Consider the following 22,800-nt stretch of genomic DNA (forward strand, 5'->3'; position numbering starts at 1 on the left):
CCCAAAAGCACAAACCAGGGATCAGAATGAATGCCAGAAATAACTCAATACGAAATCAAAACGGCACTTTTAGAAATGAAAAATAACAAATCCCCTGGCGACGATGGAGTAGTTATCGAAGCGATCAAACTAGGTGGACATAAAATTATCCAGGCTTTGGCCAAGCTTTTCACCGAATGCATCTACCAAGGAAAAACTCCTTCTCAATGGAAAATGCAGTCATTACTTTATTACACAAGCAAGCAGATTTAAAAAACTACCGTCCTATCAGTTTGCTTTCGCACATATATAAACTTTTCACAAAAATTATCAAAAAAAGACAGGACGCTAAATTAGACTTCTATCAGCCTAGAGAACAAGCTGGATTTAGATCGGGATACAGCACTAACGACCACTTACTAGTGATAAATAACCTAATAGAAAAGTCTGCACAATACAATAAACCATTGGCACTGATATTTGATATTCAGAAAATGTTAAAAGAATTGACAGAATGTGGAATAGACCATCGCTACACAAACATAATAAAATGCCACAGCTAGCGTAAGACTATCTGAACAAGAATCAAATAAATTCTGTATACATCGAGAAGTACGGCAAGTTGACACAGTCTCTCCAAAACTATTCACGACGCTTTTAGAACATACTTGTAAGAAGGCACATCTGCACGAGCATGGTATCAACATAAATGGAGAGAAGCTTAGTCATTTGAGATCTTCAGATGGCATCGTCCTTATAGCCGATCGTATGGATGATGCAATAATAATGTTTGAAAAATCTCGCTTCCTTGGAGGTCGGACTAAAGATTAATATGATCAAAACGCAAATAATGACTCATCTGGTGCTAAATCGAAATATTGCTGTTGATGGAAAGGATATTGTGCAGACTACATCGTATAAGTACCTAGGACATTAAATTCGGTTGGGCAGAGATAACCAGACATGTGAGCTCCCACGTCTCATAGGGTTAGCCTGGGCAGCGTTTGGTAAATTAAACTATGTATTTAAATCGGATCTACCCATATACCTTAAAAGGAAAATCATTGACCAATGTGTGTTACCTGTACTCACTTAAGGAGCGAAAACATTAACACTCACAAAAAAGGTAGGTAATAAAATTCGCGTGACTCAGATGGCTATGGAGCGCCAGATGTTAGGTGTCTCTCTGAGAGACCGAATCCCAAATGAAGAAATACGCCGTAGAACAAAAACAACAAACACTATCGAAAAAATAGCGTCGTTAAAATGGAATTGGGCAGGACACGTCGTCAGATTATCAAACAACCGATGGACAAAACGTATTGTCTAGTGGAGACCCAGACAAGAAGCACTACGGAGTAGAGGACGCCTACCAACCAGATGGATTGACGACCTGAAGGGTGTTAGCAGTAACTGGATGCAAGCCGCACAAGAGAGAGACAGATGGAAAGAGCTGAGCTGGACCTGTATGTGTCTAGCAGTGGACACATACAGGTTGATGATGTTGATGATGATGATGAATTGCCGTTTAGATGTTATGTCATTAATTTAAAACTATATAAAAGCTTGTTACTTATGGGAATACCCAAAGCAGCTGTAGTAATACAAAATATGAAGACTGACAACTTTGAGATCAATAACGGTATAAGAAAAGGAGGCGGTCCTCTCTCAGGTCATGTTTAATCTCTTGCAGCATGTAGAAATATCCAAAGTTTACATCTGCGGGAACCTTATATGACGTCATAATACTTAGTCGTAATGCGACAGCATTTCAGGAGACTTTCGAAGATCTTGAGAAAACGACGCGAGGTCTAGAATTGAGGATAAATTATAATAAAAACAAATATACATATATTTTCGTAAATGGCAAGACGAACCAATAGAAACTTCTCCCAAACAGGCCTCTACAGCTTTGAAAATGTAACATATTTCACGTACATAGGATCCCTAGTAACCGAAAGTAATGATGAAAGCACAGAAATAAAGAACAGAATACGCAAAGGAAATAAGGCTACGACACAAATAAAAAACTGCTTATTTCCAAAATACTAGGGCAGAATTTGAGATGAAATTATATAAAACACTAATAAGATCCTGCTTACAGGGAAGGCATTTCACCCTGCTGAAGAAAGACGATGATAATGATGATCGAATATTTGTCATTTCTATTAAAATTTTCATTTAGGCACCTCTAGTAAATTATATGGATTTACTTTATATTTATATACTTACTTTCTTACATATTCTACTAATTTTGCAAAGGAATACTCCCAAGTGTACATTTTAATGACCTGGATTCCAGAGATAATTTCGTTCATTAGTCTTACTCTTTCATCTGTACGTGTAGCAGTTTTTAATCTAAATTGTGATGTCTTTTTACCCAACCATGCTAAAAAAAGTTTTTAATTATAGTTTAGATATTTCTGTAGTATGGCAAAAAAAGTTTATGCCGGAATTTAAGAAAAACGGATTTTTTACTTGTCATGTCATTGATTAACATAATTTCGTACATAAATACATAAATATACTAAATAAATACAGAAATTAGAGTCACTAAAAAATTTTTTTACTTGTTTAAGTTTAATTACAAGACTTGAAATAAGAACCAAAAATTCAATGAACATTGCAATGTACCAAAAATTCTTTGGGAACTTCTTGCCTTCGTTTTTTGACTTCGTTTTTACACAGTTCTTTGAGGCCATGACCTTCCACAGGTATGAACAGAATGATACAGTAGTAACATCTACAAAAAGGGTGACAGAAAAAAATGTGAAAATTAAAGATGCTTAAGCGTAATAAACCCACTATTTAGAGTCTACAGGAAAATAATTAATAATAATCGAAAAAGAGATAAAAGAAGTCGAAAAACAAAAGACTTTAGAGCGGTAAAATCTTATATGAATAGCATGTTTACCTTGAAACAAATAGTAGAAAAAATGTTGGAATACGATCTACAGACTCACTTGGTATTTGTTGACCTAACTAAGGCTTATGATAGCGTGTCGCTTTCTAAACTGTGACCGCCATGGACAATCAAGCCATAAGCCCCAAAATATAAAGAAGCTGTAAAGAAACTGTACAGAGGTATGACGCCATACATTAAAATCGGAGGTAAACTAAGCGGTAAAATTACTATCAAAAAGGGTCTAGATCTAAAGCAACGCTGGTACATAGCTTTTACTTTGTTTAAACTTTATTTCAATGAAACTTTGACCACTTAGCGAAAAAAGTGCTAACAATAAAAAGCGACTTGAAAAGGGTACATCTCGCAATTATTAGCTGCTTTGTTTTGGATAATTATGCAATTAAAATACGATAAATATTATGTTTTTAACATTGTACCCCAGTTTAAAAAAAGAAAGAGCAAATTTAGTCCAACAGAACTCGAGATATGTCATTTTTTTCCGAACGCTTTATCTTGAAACTACTTGGATTTTTTTAGGAGCGCGGCTGGCCCTTTAGTTAACCCCTTTAATTAACGTAGCAGTGATTAATTTAAAAAAGTAACTGTCTTGGCTCATAAAGGTCGTGGGACCTCTTTTTTTAAGTTGTATTTTTTAACCAGCTTTCCGAATATTTTATGCCAGTTAATTTGATCTATATTCTATGGAGTTATTGTACCCGTCTATACTGTTGTGTCGAGCAAAAATTTAACTTAATTGGCTTAATAGTCTTGTATTTTCGTCCATATCTTTGGTCCTATTTGTTAATTTGTTACAATAGGTAATGCTTAATTAGACGAACAAATTGGCTTTCGTTCAGGCAGATCCTGTATGCACAACATATTTTCTCAGAATATTGAGGAAAGATATCTCCACAACCTTTTAACTCATATAGTCTTTATAGATCTGACAAAGACACACGATAGTGTACCATTTTCAATGCTCTGAGAAGCAATGGAAAAACAAGAAATAAACAAAAAACATGTAAAATACTTGGTCCAAATATCGTCAAAAGCAGGGAGTAACGAAGAAATACATTCCAGGATTGGCCAAGCAAGATCAGCCACTAGAGAGCTACATGGACTATTGTGGAATAATAAAATAAACAAAAGAAAATAAAAGCAGGATTATTAAAGCTATAGAAAGTATTGGCTTGTACTGAGCCGAATTCTGGGAAATCAATCAAAGAAACAAATCAAAAACTATTTGAGACGATGTTGCCAGCTCACTAGACTTAATAATGTGAGGAACGAAGATATTAGGAGAGAAATTGAAATTGATTTAAACATAATAGACACAATTGAAGCCAAAAAACTAAACTGGTAATGAACACCTGCAGAGAATGCCTGAAAGTAGATAGAAAAAAAAGATAGAAAAATGGATGTCAACTAGAAGAAAACAAGGTAGACCAAGATGGTCCTGGAGAGAAGATGTCGAAGATGCAATGAAAGCAAGAAATTTGGAAACTGTATATTACTTCCACAGAAAACGCTGGAAATTAGGATGCGAGAAATGGCGCCAGCTGTAGAAGACTCGGCTATTATTATTATATTTGATTTGATTTTATTTATACTTACATTGAAGTGGTATGGAGAGTAACAAGAATACAGTTCCGAGTAGTGCTGTCCATCCAACAACAAGATATAATAGCACCATCACGATGGTTGTCTGTATGGGTGCCAAATAAAAATGATGAAGGTGATGTGTTGCTTGATCGAATCTTCCTACATCATTTGATAATAAATTTACCATTTGACCTATTGTAGTCTCTGCTAAAGCTGATTTGCTAAGCTTTAAAGACTTTCTATAGATTATCGAGCAGGATGCTATTCTCATCTTCATTCCTATTTGCATTACAGCCAAATTAAATCTATGTATTAGGATAACATTAAGAAATGAAGTAACTATGATTAAACCAGCGTACAAATAAATGTCGTTCATGCTCTCTTCTGTTGGTACTTCTTCATATACTTTTAGTAGCTTTGAAATCAGGAACGGTTGAGACATTCTGAAAAATAAGTATGTATAAATATTAAAACGATACGTGTAGGCCAACACGTACAAAAACGTACACGTTACAAAACCATGTAATTCCATATTAAATGAATCTGATAAAAGGACAAAAAAAATTGAACCATGCCGTATTAGTAGAACTATAGTTACCCAAGTTTAAAGTTGTATTTAACTGAAAGGTTGACGTTTGAACCTTTAGGTTTTGAAATTGCAATAAGGGCTTGCTGTTTTTGCAACTGGACGGTCAGTCATAACTAAACTATGTAAAGGTACTAAACTATTGTATTGAAAAAGGAATAATTATTTTTGCATCTGGCAGCAACACATTAACGCCAAAAAACACAGCTCAATATAAAATTAAAAAAATAAATTGGTTACTTGGCAATAAGACACAACTGTCATTGGAGAATCAAATACTGCTTTACAAAGTCATACTAATACCAATATGGACTTACGTCGTAAAACTTTGGCGATGTAGCAAGTATGTAAATACAAAAATTTTGAAGACTTTCCAATCAAAAATATTGCGTATGATAACTAACGTCCCTTGGTATGTGAGCAATACAACCATCCACAATGATCTAGGAGCACCAACCGTAAAAGATGTCATATCACTCCACTCCAAAATTCGTAATTCAACGCACTACAGCCAAATTATTAGTAAATTATATCAGCCAGCAATGGAGGAACAAAGACTGAAGAAATCTTAGCCAGAAGACCTGGTTACATGCGTGAAAATGAAGAACACAACACAACACAGGTTGAATACAAGATAATATTTTCATCAAATTTACGAATTACTTAATGTAATATTTATGAGTAGATTGTAAATATGAATTTAAAAATAAAAAAAGAATAAATATATAAAGAGTTAGAATCGAAAACACCCGAAATTAACCTAAACGAAGAAGTTAAAAAACACACACAAGAAGTTCAAAAATCACTTTAAAAACAAGAACAGAAAAGCTGCAGGTAAAGACCGAATATCAAGCGAACTATTGAAATATTGTGGATCAGCAATGATATAACTTCTAGTATAAAAAAGGGCAGAAAAACTAAGCTATATAAACTTGTTAGATATTACCATGTGTAGAACTAAACTTTTGCAAGATCTAATAAATCAAAGGGTAAACTTAGTAGATGAACAAACCAGGTTTTCGTACTGGAAGATCATGAACTAATACATTATTTTTCATAAAGCAAATTATAGAGGAATAGTTCTTTCTGGTATCTTATACCCCGCCTTTCTATGTCTGATTGACTTGAAGAAAGCAGTTAACAGAGTAAGACTCAAAGATGTAATCTATCTTCTATATAATAGAGAAGTTCCCATAGATGTGGCGTAAAAAAAACGCCAAGTGACATTCGATGACCCAATAAGCATAGCGACCACTTAACGGTTATGTTTTATAACGTATCGTATACGTGTACGAATAGTTATGATGAGTTCCCACATATTTGATAATGGATACCAAACTCTTGTCGGTTGATATTCTTTTTCATATATTTTCTCCTAAAATTTTTTTAGAGAAATTCAAACAAAATTTTATTGTACTTTACCTTATACCTTCAGTTGTAAAAGCCAATATATTTAATAAAAATATTTCGCAAAAAAATGTTCCCATGAGTACTTTCCAGTAAGCTGGGTTTTTGTTATTTTGAATGTGTTTGTTCCATCTTCGCTCCAGTTTTGCACCCAGCGATCCTGAATCATGTTCAGATCTATGTTTGTACATATCATCTTCAGTTAGATCTCTTTTATAACCTTTGGCAAAGTAAGGAATGAGCCAGCTAAAACAGAAGAAAATATTTTAATTACAAAGATAATAATATTCCAAAAAATACATAATACAACTAAATATTCCTCAGCCTTACCATTGAACTGATTTAATAATGTTTCTATATTTATCTAAATTTGTTTGCAAAAATTATTCTTTTTTCATCAAAATAATCTCCTAGAGACATTTCTAATTTTTCAATGCCGTCCTAGTAAAATTATTTATTATAGCCTTCTAAATGGGCTTCAGTTTCGGCGATTACTGCCCCATCGGAGCGATATCTCCTGCCACGGAACATTTTTTTAGATCGAAGAAAAGATGTTAGTTACTGGGGGGCCAGATCTGAACTATACAGTAAGTGCAGAAGCAATACAAAGCCCAATTCGTACATTTTTACCATCATTTTCATCGACTTGTGACACGGCGCTTTTTCTAGATAAAAAAACCATTTTTACTTCATCAAATAATGCCTTTTCTTTCGATCGTCAAACGCTCGAAAGTAGTTGTTCTTTCGTAGCAGTCGCTGTTGACTATTTCTCCAAGTTTCAAACAGTCAATGAAAATAATTTCTTACGGATTCCAAAATACGGAGGCCATAACCTTTAGGGTGGTTTGTTGCGTCTTTGGTCTCTTTAGACGACTTTTTCCGAGTGTTTTCCACTCAGATGACTACCGATTTGATTCCGTAGTGAAGTAAAGGATCCATAAGGTAAAAGAAATAATAAATTAGACTTACTCACAATCAATTTAATTTAACTATCAGACGACCGGTTTCGCTTTCTACAATATGCAAAGCATCTTCAGGTCACGATACAAATTAATTAAATGCTGAAAATAATAAACCCATATTAGGGTGTTGTCTAATAAAGGTAAAACAAAGATAGGTGATATAAATTATATAAATTACAGTAATTATGCCAATATTACATGTCTGTGGTTTTTAAAAATGAATAAAATGTTTAAGCAGACAAGGTAAGACCCACAAATTGGTGAAATAGTCTATTAAACTGTAATGAATTAATAAATAAAACATTACTTACATGCCGGTACTCTATTAATTGATGGTTGAAAGAACATGGTTCAAACTATCTTGTATTGTTGAACATGTTATTGAACATGAATGAATTTTATTCATTTTTAAAAACCACAGACATGTAATATTGGCATAATTACTGTAATTTATATAATTTATATCACCTATCTTTGTTTTACCTTTATTAGACAACACCCTAATATGGGTTTATTATTTTCAGCATTTAATTAACTTTGTATCGTGACCTGAAGATGCTTTGCATATTGTAGAAAGCGAAACCGGTCGTCTGATAGTTAAATTAAATTGATTGTGAGTAAGTCTAATTTATTATTTCTTTTACCTTTTGAAATGGACTCACACAAGCAACACATTCATGATTTAAAGGATCCATGTTTTATCTATGGTGATATATCGACACAAAAACTCCGACTTATCCGATTAAATATGTCCAAACAGCGCCGATACTCATCAATTCGTTGTTGTTATTGCTCTGGTGTGAGAAAACGCGGCACCCATTTGAAAAACAGATTTCCCATACCCAAATGTTCGTGAATAATAGTAAAAACTCTACCCTTTGATAACTTTAGAGCGTCAGCTATCTCTTGCAACTTCACTTTACGGTTTTCCATAATAATTTTCAGTGTTTTTTATATTTTCGGAATAACTGCCTCAGTTGACTTTCCAGAGTGCTCAGCATCATTGCTGTCGGTACGGCCGCGTTTGAATTCAGCAAACCGTCGTTTAATGGTTGTAATCGATGAAGTAAACTAACACTTTTTGAGCTATTGCTCAGTTTGGACGGTCTTTTCTCCCATAAAATAGCAGTGATCAATCAACACAAGAAATTGCTTTGAATCCATTGTTTACAAAAATCACAAAAGTAGCGCCACTTCAAGCACTTTAACTCGGTAATTAATAACTCGAATGACATGAAATTTTGAAAGTAAGCTTTAGAAGGTTGATACTACCGAAATTTCATGTGAATAATTTATTAAAGTTCCTATCTCATGGTTAGGGATTTATTGACCGACGAATTAGTCTTGATTCTCAGGTATCAGAACTGCATAAAATACTATGTGTATTTGCTTTTTACTACTTGGTATGTCTTTTTATTTTTACTTATTTTATCAGCTAGGCCAATATTAGATTATAAAATAGTAGAGTAGTGGAATAATTCCGAAAACGCCACAGCTGAAAAATAACAGATGATGAAGGCAATCTTGGCATATTCCATAACCAAAGAAGATAAAAAGAAAGTATGGGAAGAATACTTGGAGAAACTTTTCCACGACGTTAGAACAATACAAGAACCCACAATTGAAGAAAATTCAGGCCCTGAAATCCTATCAAGAGAAATAACGGCAGCCGTCATACAAATGAAGGATGAAAAGGCACCGGGACTTGATGAAATTCCTGTAGAACTGAGGAAGCTATTAGATGCAGAACAAATTAAAATAATAACTGAAATATTTAATGAAATATACAAGACAGGAAAAATACCAGTAGAGTGACTCAAATCGGAGTTCGTACCATTGCCCAAAAAACCAGGAGCAATAGTTTGTGAAGACTATAGGACCTTAAGCCTAATGAGCCATCTGCTGAAGCTGTTTTTAAAAGTCATCCACAAAAGAATTTACCGGAAATGCGAGGAACAAATTGCGCCCAACCAGTTTGAATTTGTGAATGCCGTTGGTACGAGGGAAGCTTTATTTAGCGTGCAGGTATTGTTTCAGAAATGTAGAGATGTCAGCTGTGATGTTTTGCACGTCTGATTGACTACAAGAAGGCTTTCGATGGAGTCAGGCATTAACAAATAATGGAAGTGCTGAAGAGGTCAGGGATTAACGGAAGAGACCTAAAAATAGTAGCTAACCTGTATTGGAATCGATCGATCAGCGGTGCTCCTAATAGATGGAGAATATACAGATCAGGTCTAAATCTTAAGGGGAGTGTGACAGGGGGCGCATAATTTCAAGACTGATATTCAATTTGTACTCGGAACACATTTTTAAAGAGGCTCTAAAATATATTGATGAAGGCATCTCAATAAATGGAATCAAGCTCAATAACCTGCGGTATGCAAATGATACAATAGTGTTTTCCAATACCATAGAAGGGCTGCAAAACTTAATGAACAAAATAACGGAAACAAGTAGAACGTATGGACTGGATATAAACACCAGCAAAAGCAAGCTAATGATCATAAGCAAGGAAAACATAACTGGAGCAAATTTGTATGTGAACCAAATGAGAATTGACTTGGGAATATATAACTACTTGGGAACTATAATCAATGAGTCGTGGGACAATACCCCAAGAGATTTGTCTCATCGGAAAGGCAAAAAGTGCATTATTATGAGCTCCGTATACAAGAGCCATGACCTCATCCTAGAAACAAAAATAAAACTCCTTAAATGTTGCGTGTACTCAGTGCTTGTGTACGGAGTAAAAACGTGGACATTGAAGGCGGAAACTCTATCAAAACTTCAGGCTTTTGAGCTATGGTTATACAGAAGGATCCTAAAGATGCCATGGACAGACAAAGTCACCAATGAAGAAGTACTACGGAGGATGAACACAACCGCGGATTTGGTCAACATCGCGAAGGGCCGTAAGCTGTAATACTTGGGACATATAAAGAGAAATCAAGGCAGATATGAGCTACTCCAATGCATTTTGCAAGGTAAAATTGAAGGAAAAAGGACCCCAGGACGAAGAAGAATATCCTGACTTGCTAACGAGAGAACATGGTATAGAAAGACCTCAATACATCTATACTGTATAGCAACCAGTCATCGTAGCAAGAATGATCGACAACACAACGGACAGGCACCCTAAGAAGAAGCAGTGGAAAAGTGGAGTTGAGAGTGGTCCTGTCTAATCCTAGTTTATATTTCAATAGTTTTTCCCTTTCTCTAATTTACACTGATCATTCTCATAGGGTATGTTATAGATTGTTACAAATCACGTTATGAACGACAATAACTCTGTCTCCCCTACCAATTCTATCTACAAGTGCAGGACAGTATCATGTCTAATTTAATGGAAAGTGACTCATTCTTGTTAGTACCCATGGGCGCCCATATATCAAAATCCAGGGGGGGGGGGGCAAGTCAACTCAAATTTTTATTTTGATCCATACAACTTAATAAAAACTAAAATAGCCGATTGCAAAAATGCAAAAATATAAACATGAATTAAAAACAGTAAAGAAATACCAGAAAAGTAAAAGTAATCTTAAACAAAAAGTTATTAACAACATATTTTATGGTATGACTTTAGGTATGCATACAAATTTTATTATACAAAATTTACAGATATTGATAAGAGGATTTAAATTATCAATTGAAATTCTATTGTGGTATTTCTTATGCGAATAGGCCACTATACCAAATATTTAAGTCAAACAAGTAAAAACGTGTAGCATTTATTAAGCGGATATTTTTTTGTGAGTGTAAATTTTGCATTTGACATGGGACGAAATAAAGTTTAAAATTGTTGGTACAGGTACACTTTCTACCAATTAAGGCTTGATACCTACGACATCTCAAAATCCCTCTTTGCATTGTACAATATTATTATGGTAGGTAGCTACATTCGAGGCATTGTTAAGGAAGTACCTACCGCATTTCTCGGTATTTCGCTAGATTAGTTTCCAGTTGTTTGCTGTTTTGAGGTATTGTTGCAAGTTTCTCGCCACAATATGCGTAAATAATGTATTTTTTTTTTAAATATACTTACATACATACTGACGTTGAGTCATGGACGTTGAAAAAGATTGATACCAAAAAATTAGAGGCATTTGAACTGTGGATGTATCGCAGAATCCTGAGAATATCATGGACCGAGAGAGTCACAAATGTCGAGGTCTTGAGAAGAATGAATAAAGAAAAGGAAGTCATATTTACGATCAAAAAACGAAAACTGCAATACTTGGGACACATTACAAGAGGCGAAAGATATGAACTGCTTCGAATAATTATGCAAGGGAAAATAGCAGGAAAAAGGTCCATAGGAAGAAGACGAAACTCCTGGCTAAAGAATCTACGGGAATGGTATAGCTGTAGCAGCAACGAATTGTTTCGGTCAGCAGTTTCGAAAATACGTATAGCCCTGATGATCGCCAACCTTCGGAACGAAGATGGCACTTGAAGAAGAAGACATACATACTAGACACGACCTACTATTAGAACGTTTGCAAGAAGTCGGTTTAGATGGAAAAGACATCAAATTCTTAAAAAACTTGTACTGGAACCAAAACGCCAGAGTTAGGATCGAAAGTTCCACATCCGCAGAAGTAGAAATTAGGAGGGGAGTTAGACAAGGATGTGTTCTGTCGCCTCTGCTGTTTAATCTTTACTCCGATTTTCTATTTAAAGAAGCATTGGAGGATTCCAAGGATGGAGTCAAGGTGAATGGCGTAAATATCAACAGTATCAGATACGTCGATGATACAGTGTTAATTGCGGATTCCGACGTAGGTCTACAACGACTCATCGACAAGACCAACTCGACCTGTGAGCAATTTGGTATGAAAATAAACATTAAAAAAACCAAAGTGATGTCAATCCGAAAAAACCAAAACGTACCTCAACCTTGCACGATAAATGGGCACATTTTAGAACAGGTCAATAGATTTAAGTACCTGGGATGTTGGATCGATAGCAGCCTAAATCCTGATCTAGAAATAAGATCGAGAATGGAACAGGCCAGAAAATCTTTCGAAAAAATAAAAAAAATTGCTCTGTGATTCTCGAATAAAACTCGAAATTCGACTACGTTTATCAAAATGCTACGTCTGGTCAACTCTTCTATATGCAGTTGAAACGTGGACCCTAAAAACATCAACCGTAAATAAATTGGAGGCCTTTGAAATGTGGATCTACCGGAGAATGCTCAAAATTTCATGGACATCGCATACCTCAAACGAAGAAGTGCTGCATAGAATGGGCAAGGAAAGAGAATTTTTTAACACAGTAAAAGTTAGAAAAACATCATACCTAGGCCACATACTGAGAAATATTAAGTACCAATATGCCCAACTTATAGTGAAAGGAAAAATCGAGGGAAAGAGAGGCCTAGGAAGGAAAAGACTATCGTGGCTCAGAAACATCCGACAATGGACAGGGCTAAATTTTGAAAAGCTAATAAGAACAGCTGAAGATAGAGAAGATTTTAAAATTGTAGTAGCCAACCTCCATTGAGGAGAGGGCACTTTAAGAAGAAGAACATACATACTGATTTTTTAAATAATATTACTAATGATAGGGGGGGCAACTGCCCCCTCTTGCCCCCCCCCTATGGGCGCCCATGTTAGTACCTTAAGTTATGATATTGTTTATAAAAAAAATGGATAAGTGGACGTTTTGGTCCGTTTTATTTGTCAAAGCGGCTTCATCAAATATACTTAGTTGTTTAAATAGTCCTGATACATTTTGATATGTATGTGCCTGCTACTCACTAATTCGTAAAAAGCAAAATGTTATACCGTTTGTTAGGAGCACATAAAAAGATATTTTGAAATTTCTCTAAAATGCTTCGCGATTGGACTAAAGGAAAACGAAAGCGTTTGCTTTTCGGGAAAGCCATGTTCTGGCGACTATTGTTCGTCAATGCTAGGAACGACTTTCTGCCTATCTGCGCAGGGAGTAGACAGAGAAAGTATTCGGGGAGAAAAAAGTGGATGACCGCCGGGACTCATCTACGTGATTTTTAAACGTAGGTACTTTACAGTTTAAGTTTACTTCTTTTACTAAGATACTTTCCGGTAATTTTACTGCGCTTCTACTGGGCATGCCGATTGTAGAATTTTCAAAGTCGTTAATAGTTTTGACAAACTGTAATCGTCTAATGATACTAATGGTCAAACACGTACTACAATGAAATAATTTTTTTTACTGTTCACCCGTATGGATACATACTTTCCTTTAAAATCAACGATTTTTTTGAGAAATCAGATTTCTGTTATTACATTTTCTTTTTATCCATTAGGTTAAAACATAGCACAGGGATCTGGTAATATAATTACAGGTCATAGTTTTCGATTTCAAATACAAATGTGTTCCCACTAATTTAATAATTAAATCATTGTTGTTATATACCTAATTGGGTGGACACAAACAAAAATTTGATTTTTGTAGTTTATGGAAAACATGTCTGGCACTAAACCTATTAAATACAAGTAGCAAATATTGTTAGTATTCTAATTACATTTTGTTTGTTTACCAAATTATTCCATATGTTCTTCGCTAATTACTTACCAAAAAAATAGTCTAGATATTACATTTGTTCTTTCAATTGGATTCAATTTTTTCGGAGGCTGATCATGTCTTATTTCCTCCATTTTTAGTGCCTACCTGAAATAAATGTTACAGATAATAAGTATATAATACAGCCATGATGTAAGAAAAAGGCTAAATATGGTAATTTCAGCCCAGAACACAGAAATAATAGTCATCAGCAAAAAACCGACAAGATGTAAAATAGAAATTGACGGAATCAATATTGAACACATTATGGAAATCAATTATTTAGGCCAAATAGAAATTTGCGCTCTACAGGAAACTAAAAAGAAAGGAAAAGGACAATCAAAAAAATTAGGTGAAATATACTAATCTACAGTGGAGTAGCAAAAGAAAACAGGGCCAAAGAAAAAACGTCTTTTTTCGTTCGTTCTTGAAAAAACTCAAAAAAACTGCTTTTTTCCAAGTATAAAGCGGGAAAACCAAACATAGGATTTTGTTAATTTTTTTACAGCATCAATATATGATAATAAGAAATACTTATGAATTTTTTGACAATTTTTGAATTTACAGTTTTGTTCCAATAGGAAAAAATAATATGTTTCGGCTTATAATAAAGTTTTTTTTAAAAATTTAAAAATTTTTTAATAACAACATATATAAAACTGTAAAAGTGGAAAATATTTGCAATAAAACGTTAAATATTTTTTCCTAAACATATGAAAAATCTCGTTAAACAAGAATTATGTCTTGAACTGCCGCCTTCAAATTGTAATATAGGGAGATGGCTCCATCTGAAGCAATGGTAGTATTTATCATCGATAGATAGCATTACATTCGGCTTCGAAACGCTTCAACGAAACGTCACACTAATAGGGTTGCCATATCAATGACTTTGTACAACACTTTGGCAGATAACAACAAAATTTAATAGGAATGTTATCGGTTTGAACTTTGAACCGGTCATGCTGAAACTTACAGAGTTACAGAGTAGTAGATACTGCAACTTTTATTTTGAAAGTAGGATATCATAAAATTTACACTCTATAAGAAATATATCTATAAAAAAAGCTATTTAGTTTTAAAAACCCATTTAGGCGTTTTTAGTTAATTATTTTAGTATTTATAAAAATAGTGTTTCTTGCATAACCAGTGGCGTACACAGAATTTGTCTGAGGGGGGTGGTTTAAAAATTTTCTATGCTACCTCCATTTTGTGTCCCTAAAATTTGGTTTTTAGTTTAATATAAAATACTAAAGATAGCAGTGGCAAAGATTCAGGTATCTATTATCCTGCCTACCAACTAAAACCACCCTCTCTTACTTGTGTGCATTTGACTGTCGCACGTACCGTACTCTGAAAGTGGGGTGAAGACATTTTTGGAACACTCCCTTCTCTTATCTAAATCTTATCTATTGTTCCGAAACTATTTTCTTGTGGCTTTTAAAGTAATTACTATTTTAATGGGAATAAGCCAACTTGTAAATACAATACAATTTGGAGACGGCTATCGCCGTATTCCCGTTCTTCTCCGCCAATCTTGCCGGTTTAAGGCATGCTCCTCCTCCAAACCTTTCAAATCCATCGCTCTTATAATTCCTTCATTCCATGATCGTCAAGTTCTACCTCTTTTCTTCTTCCAGGGGGTTTCCATTTGTGAAGTTTTTGGGGCCAACGTTTATCAGGCATTCTCAATAGGTGTCCAAACCAATTTGAACCTCTTTTTTTCTATTCTGTCAATGACCGTTTCTGTAGCGTTGGTCTTCCTTTCCTGCCTTGATGTTCTAGCACTTCTTCTCAATTTTCTCAAAACTTCTGATTTTGGTGTTACGGTCAACCAAACATTAAGTTGGTCTACTCAAACAGCAAAAATAGTTAGTAAAGCGAACTCTGCTTTATACTTTATATCAAAAGCTTTTCATAGAATGTCTCCGGACAAAAACACCATCCTCGAAGTGCAGTAGAAAGAACGACATTACTGCAGTATTTCGGAGGACGAGGACTTATGGATATAAGTGGGCAACTCGAAAAACAAATTACTAATTTAAGAACTTATTTTCAGGTGCAGGCTGAGACATCTACTTTACATTGCGTGATTTGTGCAGTAGATCATACAACACCGATCAAACTGAGGGAACCAGAAATGCGCATAAACCATCTTATTAAGGACGAAAAAATGCGCACCTCGATGGGTAAACCTCTGCACGGGCGACATCCCAATGAGGTCAGTCAAGACCATGTCGACAATATAGCGTCGAACTATTGGCTGACATCAGGAAAGATGTTCCCTGAAAGAGAAGGTTCACTACTGGCCATTCAGGATTAGGTTATACCAACCAAAAATTACCTGAAATATATCGTCAAAGACCTTCAGGTCCAGAATGACAAATGCCAATATGGATGTTAAGCTCAGGAAACTATCCAACATCTTACCGGGGCTGTCAGACATTTGCTGCAACTGAATATAAGGAACGGCACGACTCAGTAAGAAAGATCATTCATCAAGAGATAGCTATCAAACTGGGACTTCTTCAAACAAACCATCTTCCATATTATCAATACGTTCCTGAGAGTATACTTGACAATGACAACTACAAGCTATACTGGGACCGCACTGTGCTCACAGACCAAACAGTGGCACATAATAGACCAGATCTCATACTAGTTAATAAACTAAAGAGACAAACAACATTAATTGATATGGCGATACCTAACAACAATAATCTTCGTGTTAAACAGAACGAAAAAATCGCCAAGTACAGGGATCTGGAAATTAAAATACGAAGACAGTGGAGAATGGAAAGTACCCAGACAATACCTATTATTCTCTCTACTACTGGAGTCATTCCAAAGAACCTCCTAGAAAACATAAAAAAGCTAGGTCTGAATAAACATATCTACAAGACTATGCAGAAAGCTGTACTACTCTCAACGTCCAGATGTGTACGAAAATTTTTGGGAGATACTCCAACATACCAAGTCACCTAGGGCTCGATAACACGGAAAGAGTCCCACCAGAGCTCAATCCTTTTGATACCGTAGATATCTGGGATAAGTGAATTTTCCCCTTAGATGGAGTGTGAGCCGTATGACTAAATCTGGGATAATAATACTCAAAAGCAAACTTAATTCCAAGCACATAGTAAAAGCAATAAACACATACGCAATACCACTTTTCGCATACTCATTTGGCTTTATAAAATGGTCGAATACGGAAACTGAAGAACTAATTAGACCAAATAGAACCGTGATAACTAAATAGGCATCAACTACCCCAAATCGTACATCCAACGCATGACACTACCACGCACACAAGGCGAGAGAAGAATATCGTGTTTTGGAAATATCACCCACTACTTAAAGATAAAAAACAGCAAAAAACAAAGACAAAAATATATAGAGCAGCAATTAGACCGGTGATAGCATACGGAGCGAAAGTAATATGTCTTACGAAAATAGATATAAAGAAAATAAAAATATAAATAAAAAGTAAAATATAAAGAAAAAGTAAGAATTATTAAAAGCAAAATGATTAGAATAAACAGCCCAATAAAGCCCGAACAAGGAGAATATAGAAGACTAATGAAGCATGAAATAAGAAATAGAAATATAACCGAAGGGGAAGGCATAGTGAAATTTATTAATCCACAAAGACTAAGGTGGTTTGGACTCATACAAAGAAGAGAAAAAGACGCACTAATAAGGAAGATAACAAACCTGAAACCTATCAACAAAAATCTAATATATGATTGCATGTATAAATTTAATGGTAATACGATATTCACAGATAGCGCCGCTAAGTACCTCTTTGTCGATAAAAATATTTAGATAATAAATATGTATCATTTTTCAATGATATGTGTGGATGAAATGCGTAACTTTAATATATTCCGATTGACACAGCGGAGCAGTAAAATATTATACATAAAGATGTTATTAAAGATATCTTTGCTTACTTGGTCTACTAGGTATTTGATAAAATTACTGTCGACACAACTTGGCAACTCAGCCAATGGATATAATGATAGAAAACTGTAATTTATATTAGGGTTTGAAAATATTACAGAGTCATCATGTAGAAATCTACAAATAAGTTAAAAAATTTACCAGAGCTCATGCAGCAGTAGAGCCATCTCTAGGATCAGAAACAAATTAATTGTGGGTGAAGATCAACACTAAAATTAACAAACAATGTGATAACAAATATACTGAATGAGATTATAACACTACCAGAAGAACAATAAGGATTTATGTCAGGAAGATCAGCTATATTTATAATGAGGCAAGTGCAAGAGAAATCATTAGAATACAAAAAATCAACATATCTATTTTTCGTAGACCTTAAGAAGGCATTTGACCTTATTAAATTAAAGGACGTTATCCACTTATTGTACGCAAACCTCTGGGAATAATCCAAAACGATCGAAAATATCTACCAAAATAACACAATAAAAGTAAAAGTAGAAGAAGAACTAACTGACCCTATTGAAACTGGGAATGAAATAAGACAGAGCCCTGAGGGCTCTATTGTTCAACCTCATTATGGATGAAATAATAAAAAATTAAGAACTAAAAAAGGATACCAAATGGAACAAACGCAACTTAAAATAATCTACTATGCAGACGTTGCAATACTAGCCTCTCAAAGTAAAGATGATTTACAACGTATGCTGCACCAATTTAATATAACTGCCAGAAAATTTAACAAGTTAATTTCACCAAATAAACAAAATGCATGGTTATAACCATGGTTATCTTGGAAGTGTCATAACAGAAAACGGAGGTACAGAAGACGATATTCGTATGAGGATACGAAAAGCCCAACAAGCTTTCAGCACGCTCAACCCTGTTTGGAAATCTGGCGAGTATACTACAAGGACAAAGATCCGAATATTCCGATCAAATGTCATGTCTGTTCTACTCTACGGATGTGAAACCTGGAAAGTGACAAACACCCTCACAGACAACCTGCAGGTCTTTGTTAACAAATGTCTAAGAAGAATTGTTCGTATATTCTGGCCTAACACCATCAGAAACGACGATCTGCTACACCTGACCGAACAAAAGAGGGTACAAAATGAAATTAAGTCCAGAAAGTGGGGTTGGATCGGTCACACACTCCGAAAAAATAGTTGCAGTATCGCAAAGACTGCCCTAGAGTGGAATCCCCAAGGGAAAAGAAAAAGAGGTCGCCCAGTACAAACTTGGAGAAGATCCATCATGGACGAGATAAGAGGCCAAGGAAAGTCTTGGAATGAGGTGAAGGCCTTAGCGCAAAATAGAACCCGATGGCGCGTTTTCACTGAAGCTCTATGCTCCACTTAGGAGTTCAAGAACCTTATATATATATATATATATATATATATATATATATATATATATATATATATATATATATATATATATATATATATATATATATGGTTATAACACCAAATTTACTAAGATGTAAATTTGAGCTGGAAGGTCAGATAATGGAACAAGTGATGGATTTTAAATATCTAGGCATCACATTATCTAGCTACGGAAATCTCGAAACAGAAGTAGAAGATCAAGTAAATAGTTTGCCTGAATGAAACAATATGGAGAAATAAAAATATCGGGAAACCCATGAATGAATGGTTACCCATTTTCTGGCGGTTATATTAAATTAGTGCAGCATACGTTGTAAATCGTCTTCACTTTGAGAGAGTAGTATTGCGTCGTCTGCATAGCAGATTATTTTAAGTTATTTTCTCCCATTTGGTATTTTTTTTTAGTTCTTGCTTTTTTTATTATTTCATCGATAATCGGTTAGTTCTTCTTTCACTTTTACTTTTGTGTTGTTTTTGTAGATATTTTCGATCGTTTTGATTCTTCCTAGAGGTATCTCTCTTGCGTACAATAAGTGGATAACGTCCTTTAATTTGACCCCGTCAAATGCCTTCTTAAGGTCCACGAAAACAAGTCCATCTGAATAAGTTGGCCGCCTTTGAATTTTGGTGTTACAGAAGCATCCTACGAATATCATGGATTCAAAGAATGTCAAACGTGGAAGTAACTAGAAGGATAGGAAATGAGGCGGAAATAATATTAACTATCAAAAGACGAAAACTTGAGTACTTGTGATGAGAGGGCAAAAATACGCATTATTACAATTTATTATGCAAGGCAAAATCAGAGAAAAGCGAAATGTGGGAAGACGAAGAATATTATCCTGGCTTAAGAACTTAAGTGAATGGTTTGAATGCAGTAGTGCAGAACTTTTTAGAGCGGCAGTCAACAGACTCCGCATAGCCATGATGATTTCCAACCTTCGATAGAAGATGGAACTTTAAGAAGAAGAATATCTCTGTTGGTTATAACATAATCTATCATAGCTCCTTGTCCACGGGTGTTATTAAATTTATATTTGTGTTGGTCTGTGTGGTCAAAAAATGTGTTGTTTATTCTATTCTATCTGATTCTGAAAGACTACTTTATCAGCTTTCGAGATCTGAAAGAATTTTTAATCTGAAACCGATACGGCTCTGAGCGCTAAAATTCTGGATTAATTAGCTATATTGCTCGCCAGTGTATATTAGCAATACCTAAATAAATCAAAAGTATTAATTCTTATTTATTTATTTTTCCAACTATATTAGATTGGAAAAAAAATTAATGTAAGTCGCTTGCGATGATCGATGCAAGATTGCTAGCACTCCAATAATTTTCGTAATATTTAGGACGGGAATAGGTAGCTATATTATACTGATAATTTTTTCCTTGCTCGCGATCGACTGACCTAGGGGCCGCGATCGCAATCGACGGGTTGGCCTCTCCTGCGGCATGAAGTGCATGGCGCCCATATCTATACGTACCTGTATAGAGCGGCTTTACTCATGGCCGTTGTATTCATCTGTTATTACCATGGTTTTTTCTTAGTAATATTATAGTTTTCTGTTACCTCCCTAGATTGTATAGTAAAAAGAAAATAGTAAAAAGAAAATACCTCCCAATCTAGGGAGGTAACAGAAAACTATAATATTACTAAAAAAAACCATGGTAATAACACATGAATACAACGGCCATGAGTAAAGCCGCTCTATAAAGGTACGTATAGATATGGGCGCCATGCACTTCATGCCATGTGTGCGCCGAGCGTTCGTGGCGCGTTCAATGTTTGTTCAAATTTCTCATTTTGATGAACCTTCCGCAATCCAAAGAAAACTTACGAACATTTAGTAATTGAACATAATCATGTCTCTGTCGCACGATAAAACTTACGCCATTTCTTTGATTAATGATAAAGGACTTTTTTCTATCCCTTCTTCAGAGTCAGAAGACAGTCTATTCATTTTGTCTAACGCTCACTGTTTAGTTTTTTAGTTCCTGTAACTTCTCAGCAATTAATTCTTGATTGTATTCTTTCGCTGATTTTTAACTCCATCATCGTATACACCCAGTTCCATAAATCTAGCCAGAGAAACAATATCCTTCACTAAGGAAGAGCCACACATTTCTCCAAGCAGTATTATTTATAATTGATGAATTCGACCGTTACTTGATGGAAATTCATTTTATGTAACAATTAAAACACTGAAAACTTTGTTTTCAAAACTACCACAAAATTTATTATAGAATCTTATCACTACAGCTGTTTCTGCAGAGTGCCTTTCTTAAGTGATCTATTTTTGGCATGCGCTTACACTTTATAGTCTTTAATGAAATATATTGAGGAGGAGAGAACTGTTTGTCTCAAGTTGGTCATTTAGAATTTATTATATTTGTGTTTTTTAATTTGTTAATTTCCATAGATTCTAACAAAGATAGCTTAAGGCCTTTATTTTGAATGTGAAGAATTTGAAATTCGTCATTAAATGACGAATGACGTATGTAGAATCTCTTTTTCTATTATTGAAAGCCCTTTTATGTTCTGCTATTCGTTTATTAAAATTTCTACCAGTTTGACCGATATAAGTTTTTGGGCAGTCGCCACATTTAAGTTTGTATACACCACTGTGTAAGTGTTTTTTATTTTGGCTCTTGTTGTTTTTAATATATTTGCCTAAGTTGTTATTTGTTCTGAAAGCTGGTGTTATTCCTTTCTTTTTTATGTGTTTGGCTATTTTTGTTGATATTTAGTCTGTATATGTAATTGAGCAGAAGGTACTGCGTTTTTTTCTCTGGTGGTGGAAATACAAATTTGAGGGCTTTCTTGTGTAGTTTTTGATTTAAAATTTTATTAACTGTTTGTTCGTTGTATCCATTGTTTACTGCTATCTGCTTAATGATATTTAATTCTGTCTCAAAGTTGTATTTTGACATCGGAATTTCTGTTAATCTATGTAACATACTATGATAGGCTGCCAGTTTATGTTGTGTGGGTAGGGATGATGAATTGTGTATAGACGTGTCAGTATGGGTAGGTTTATGAAATATGGAGAAGTCGTGTTTGTTTTTAAGTGTGATAATTTTTAAATCTAAAAAATTTATGGATTGATTTTATTCTGTTTCTATTGTAAATTCAATATGACTATGTACATGACGTATGACGTATAACCTATTTCATTATAGACTATAAAATGTAAACGCATGCCAAAAATAGATCACTTGTGAAAGGCACTCTGCCGAAACAGCTGTAGTGATAAGATTCTATAATAAATTTTGTGGAAGTTTGGAAAACAAAGTTTTCAGGCATTATTTATGATATAGAATGTACGATACTAAAATCACTTTTTCAGAAATCTTTAATTAAGTTAATTCAGTCTTAGAGTTTACTTGAAGGCATTTCTGGAACAAAACTAGAATAAAACTTTTTTGATGAGAAAACTCGTATTAGGTAAAAGGAACTG

The 22,800-nt window shown here is 34.6% G+C and overlaps 1 protein-coding gene across 4 annotated transcripts in view; it reads right to left on the bottom strand.

The window, feature by feature from the left end:
* Nucleotides 1-22,800, bottom strand: part of LOC140439972 (probable multidrug resistance-associated protein lethal(2)03659) — a 44,334-nt gene that overhangs the window by 16,854 nt on the left and 4,680 nt on the right. For 2 of the 4 annotated variants that reach the window (XM_072530187.1, XM_072530185.1), the window contains exons 2-5: nucleotides 14,006-14,101; nucleotides 6,495-6,725; nucleotides 4,499-4,929; nucleotides 2,212-2,368 (exon numbers count right to left, since the gene is read on the bottom strand). In XM_072530187.1, the coding sequence (XP_072386288.1) occupies nucleotides 2,212-2,368; nucleotides 4,499-4,929; nucleotides 6,495-6,725; nucleotides 14,006-14,088 (902 nt within the window). In that variant the 5' untranslated portion in view covers nucleotides 14,089-14,101. Of the gene's footprint in view, nucleotides 1-2,211; nucleotides 2,369-4,498; nucleotides 4,930-5,084; nucleotides 5,288-6,494; nucleotides 6,726-14,005; nucleotides 14,102-22,800 lie in introns of those variants that run through there. The other 2 variants (XM_072530186.1, XM_072530188.1) reach the window with 2 other exon arrangements.

This window comes from Diabrotica undecimpunctata, chromosome 4 (assembly GCF_040954645.1).
Source record: "Diabrotica undecimpunctata isolate CICGRU chromosome 4, icDiaUnde3, whole genome shotgun sequence".
Taxonomy (NCBI): domain Eukaryota; kingdom Metazoa; phylum Arthropoda; class Insecta; order Coleoptera; family Chrysomelidae; genus Diabrotica; species Diabrotica undecimpunctata.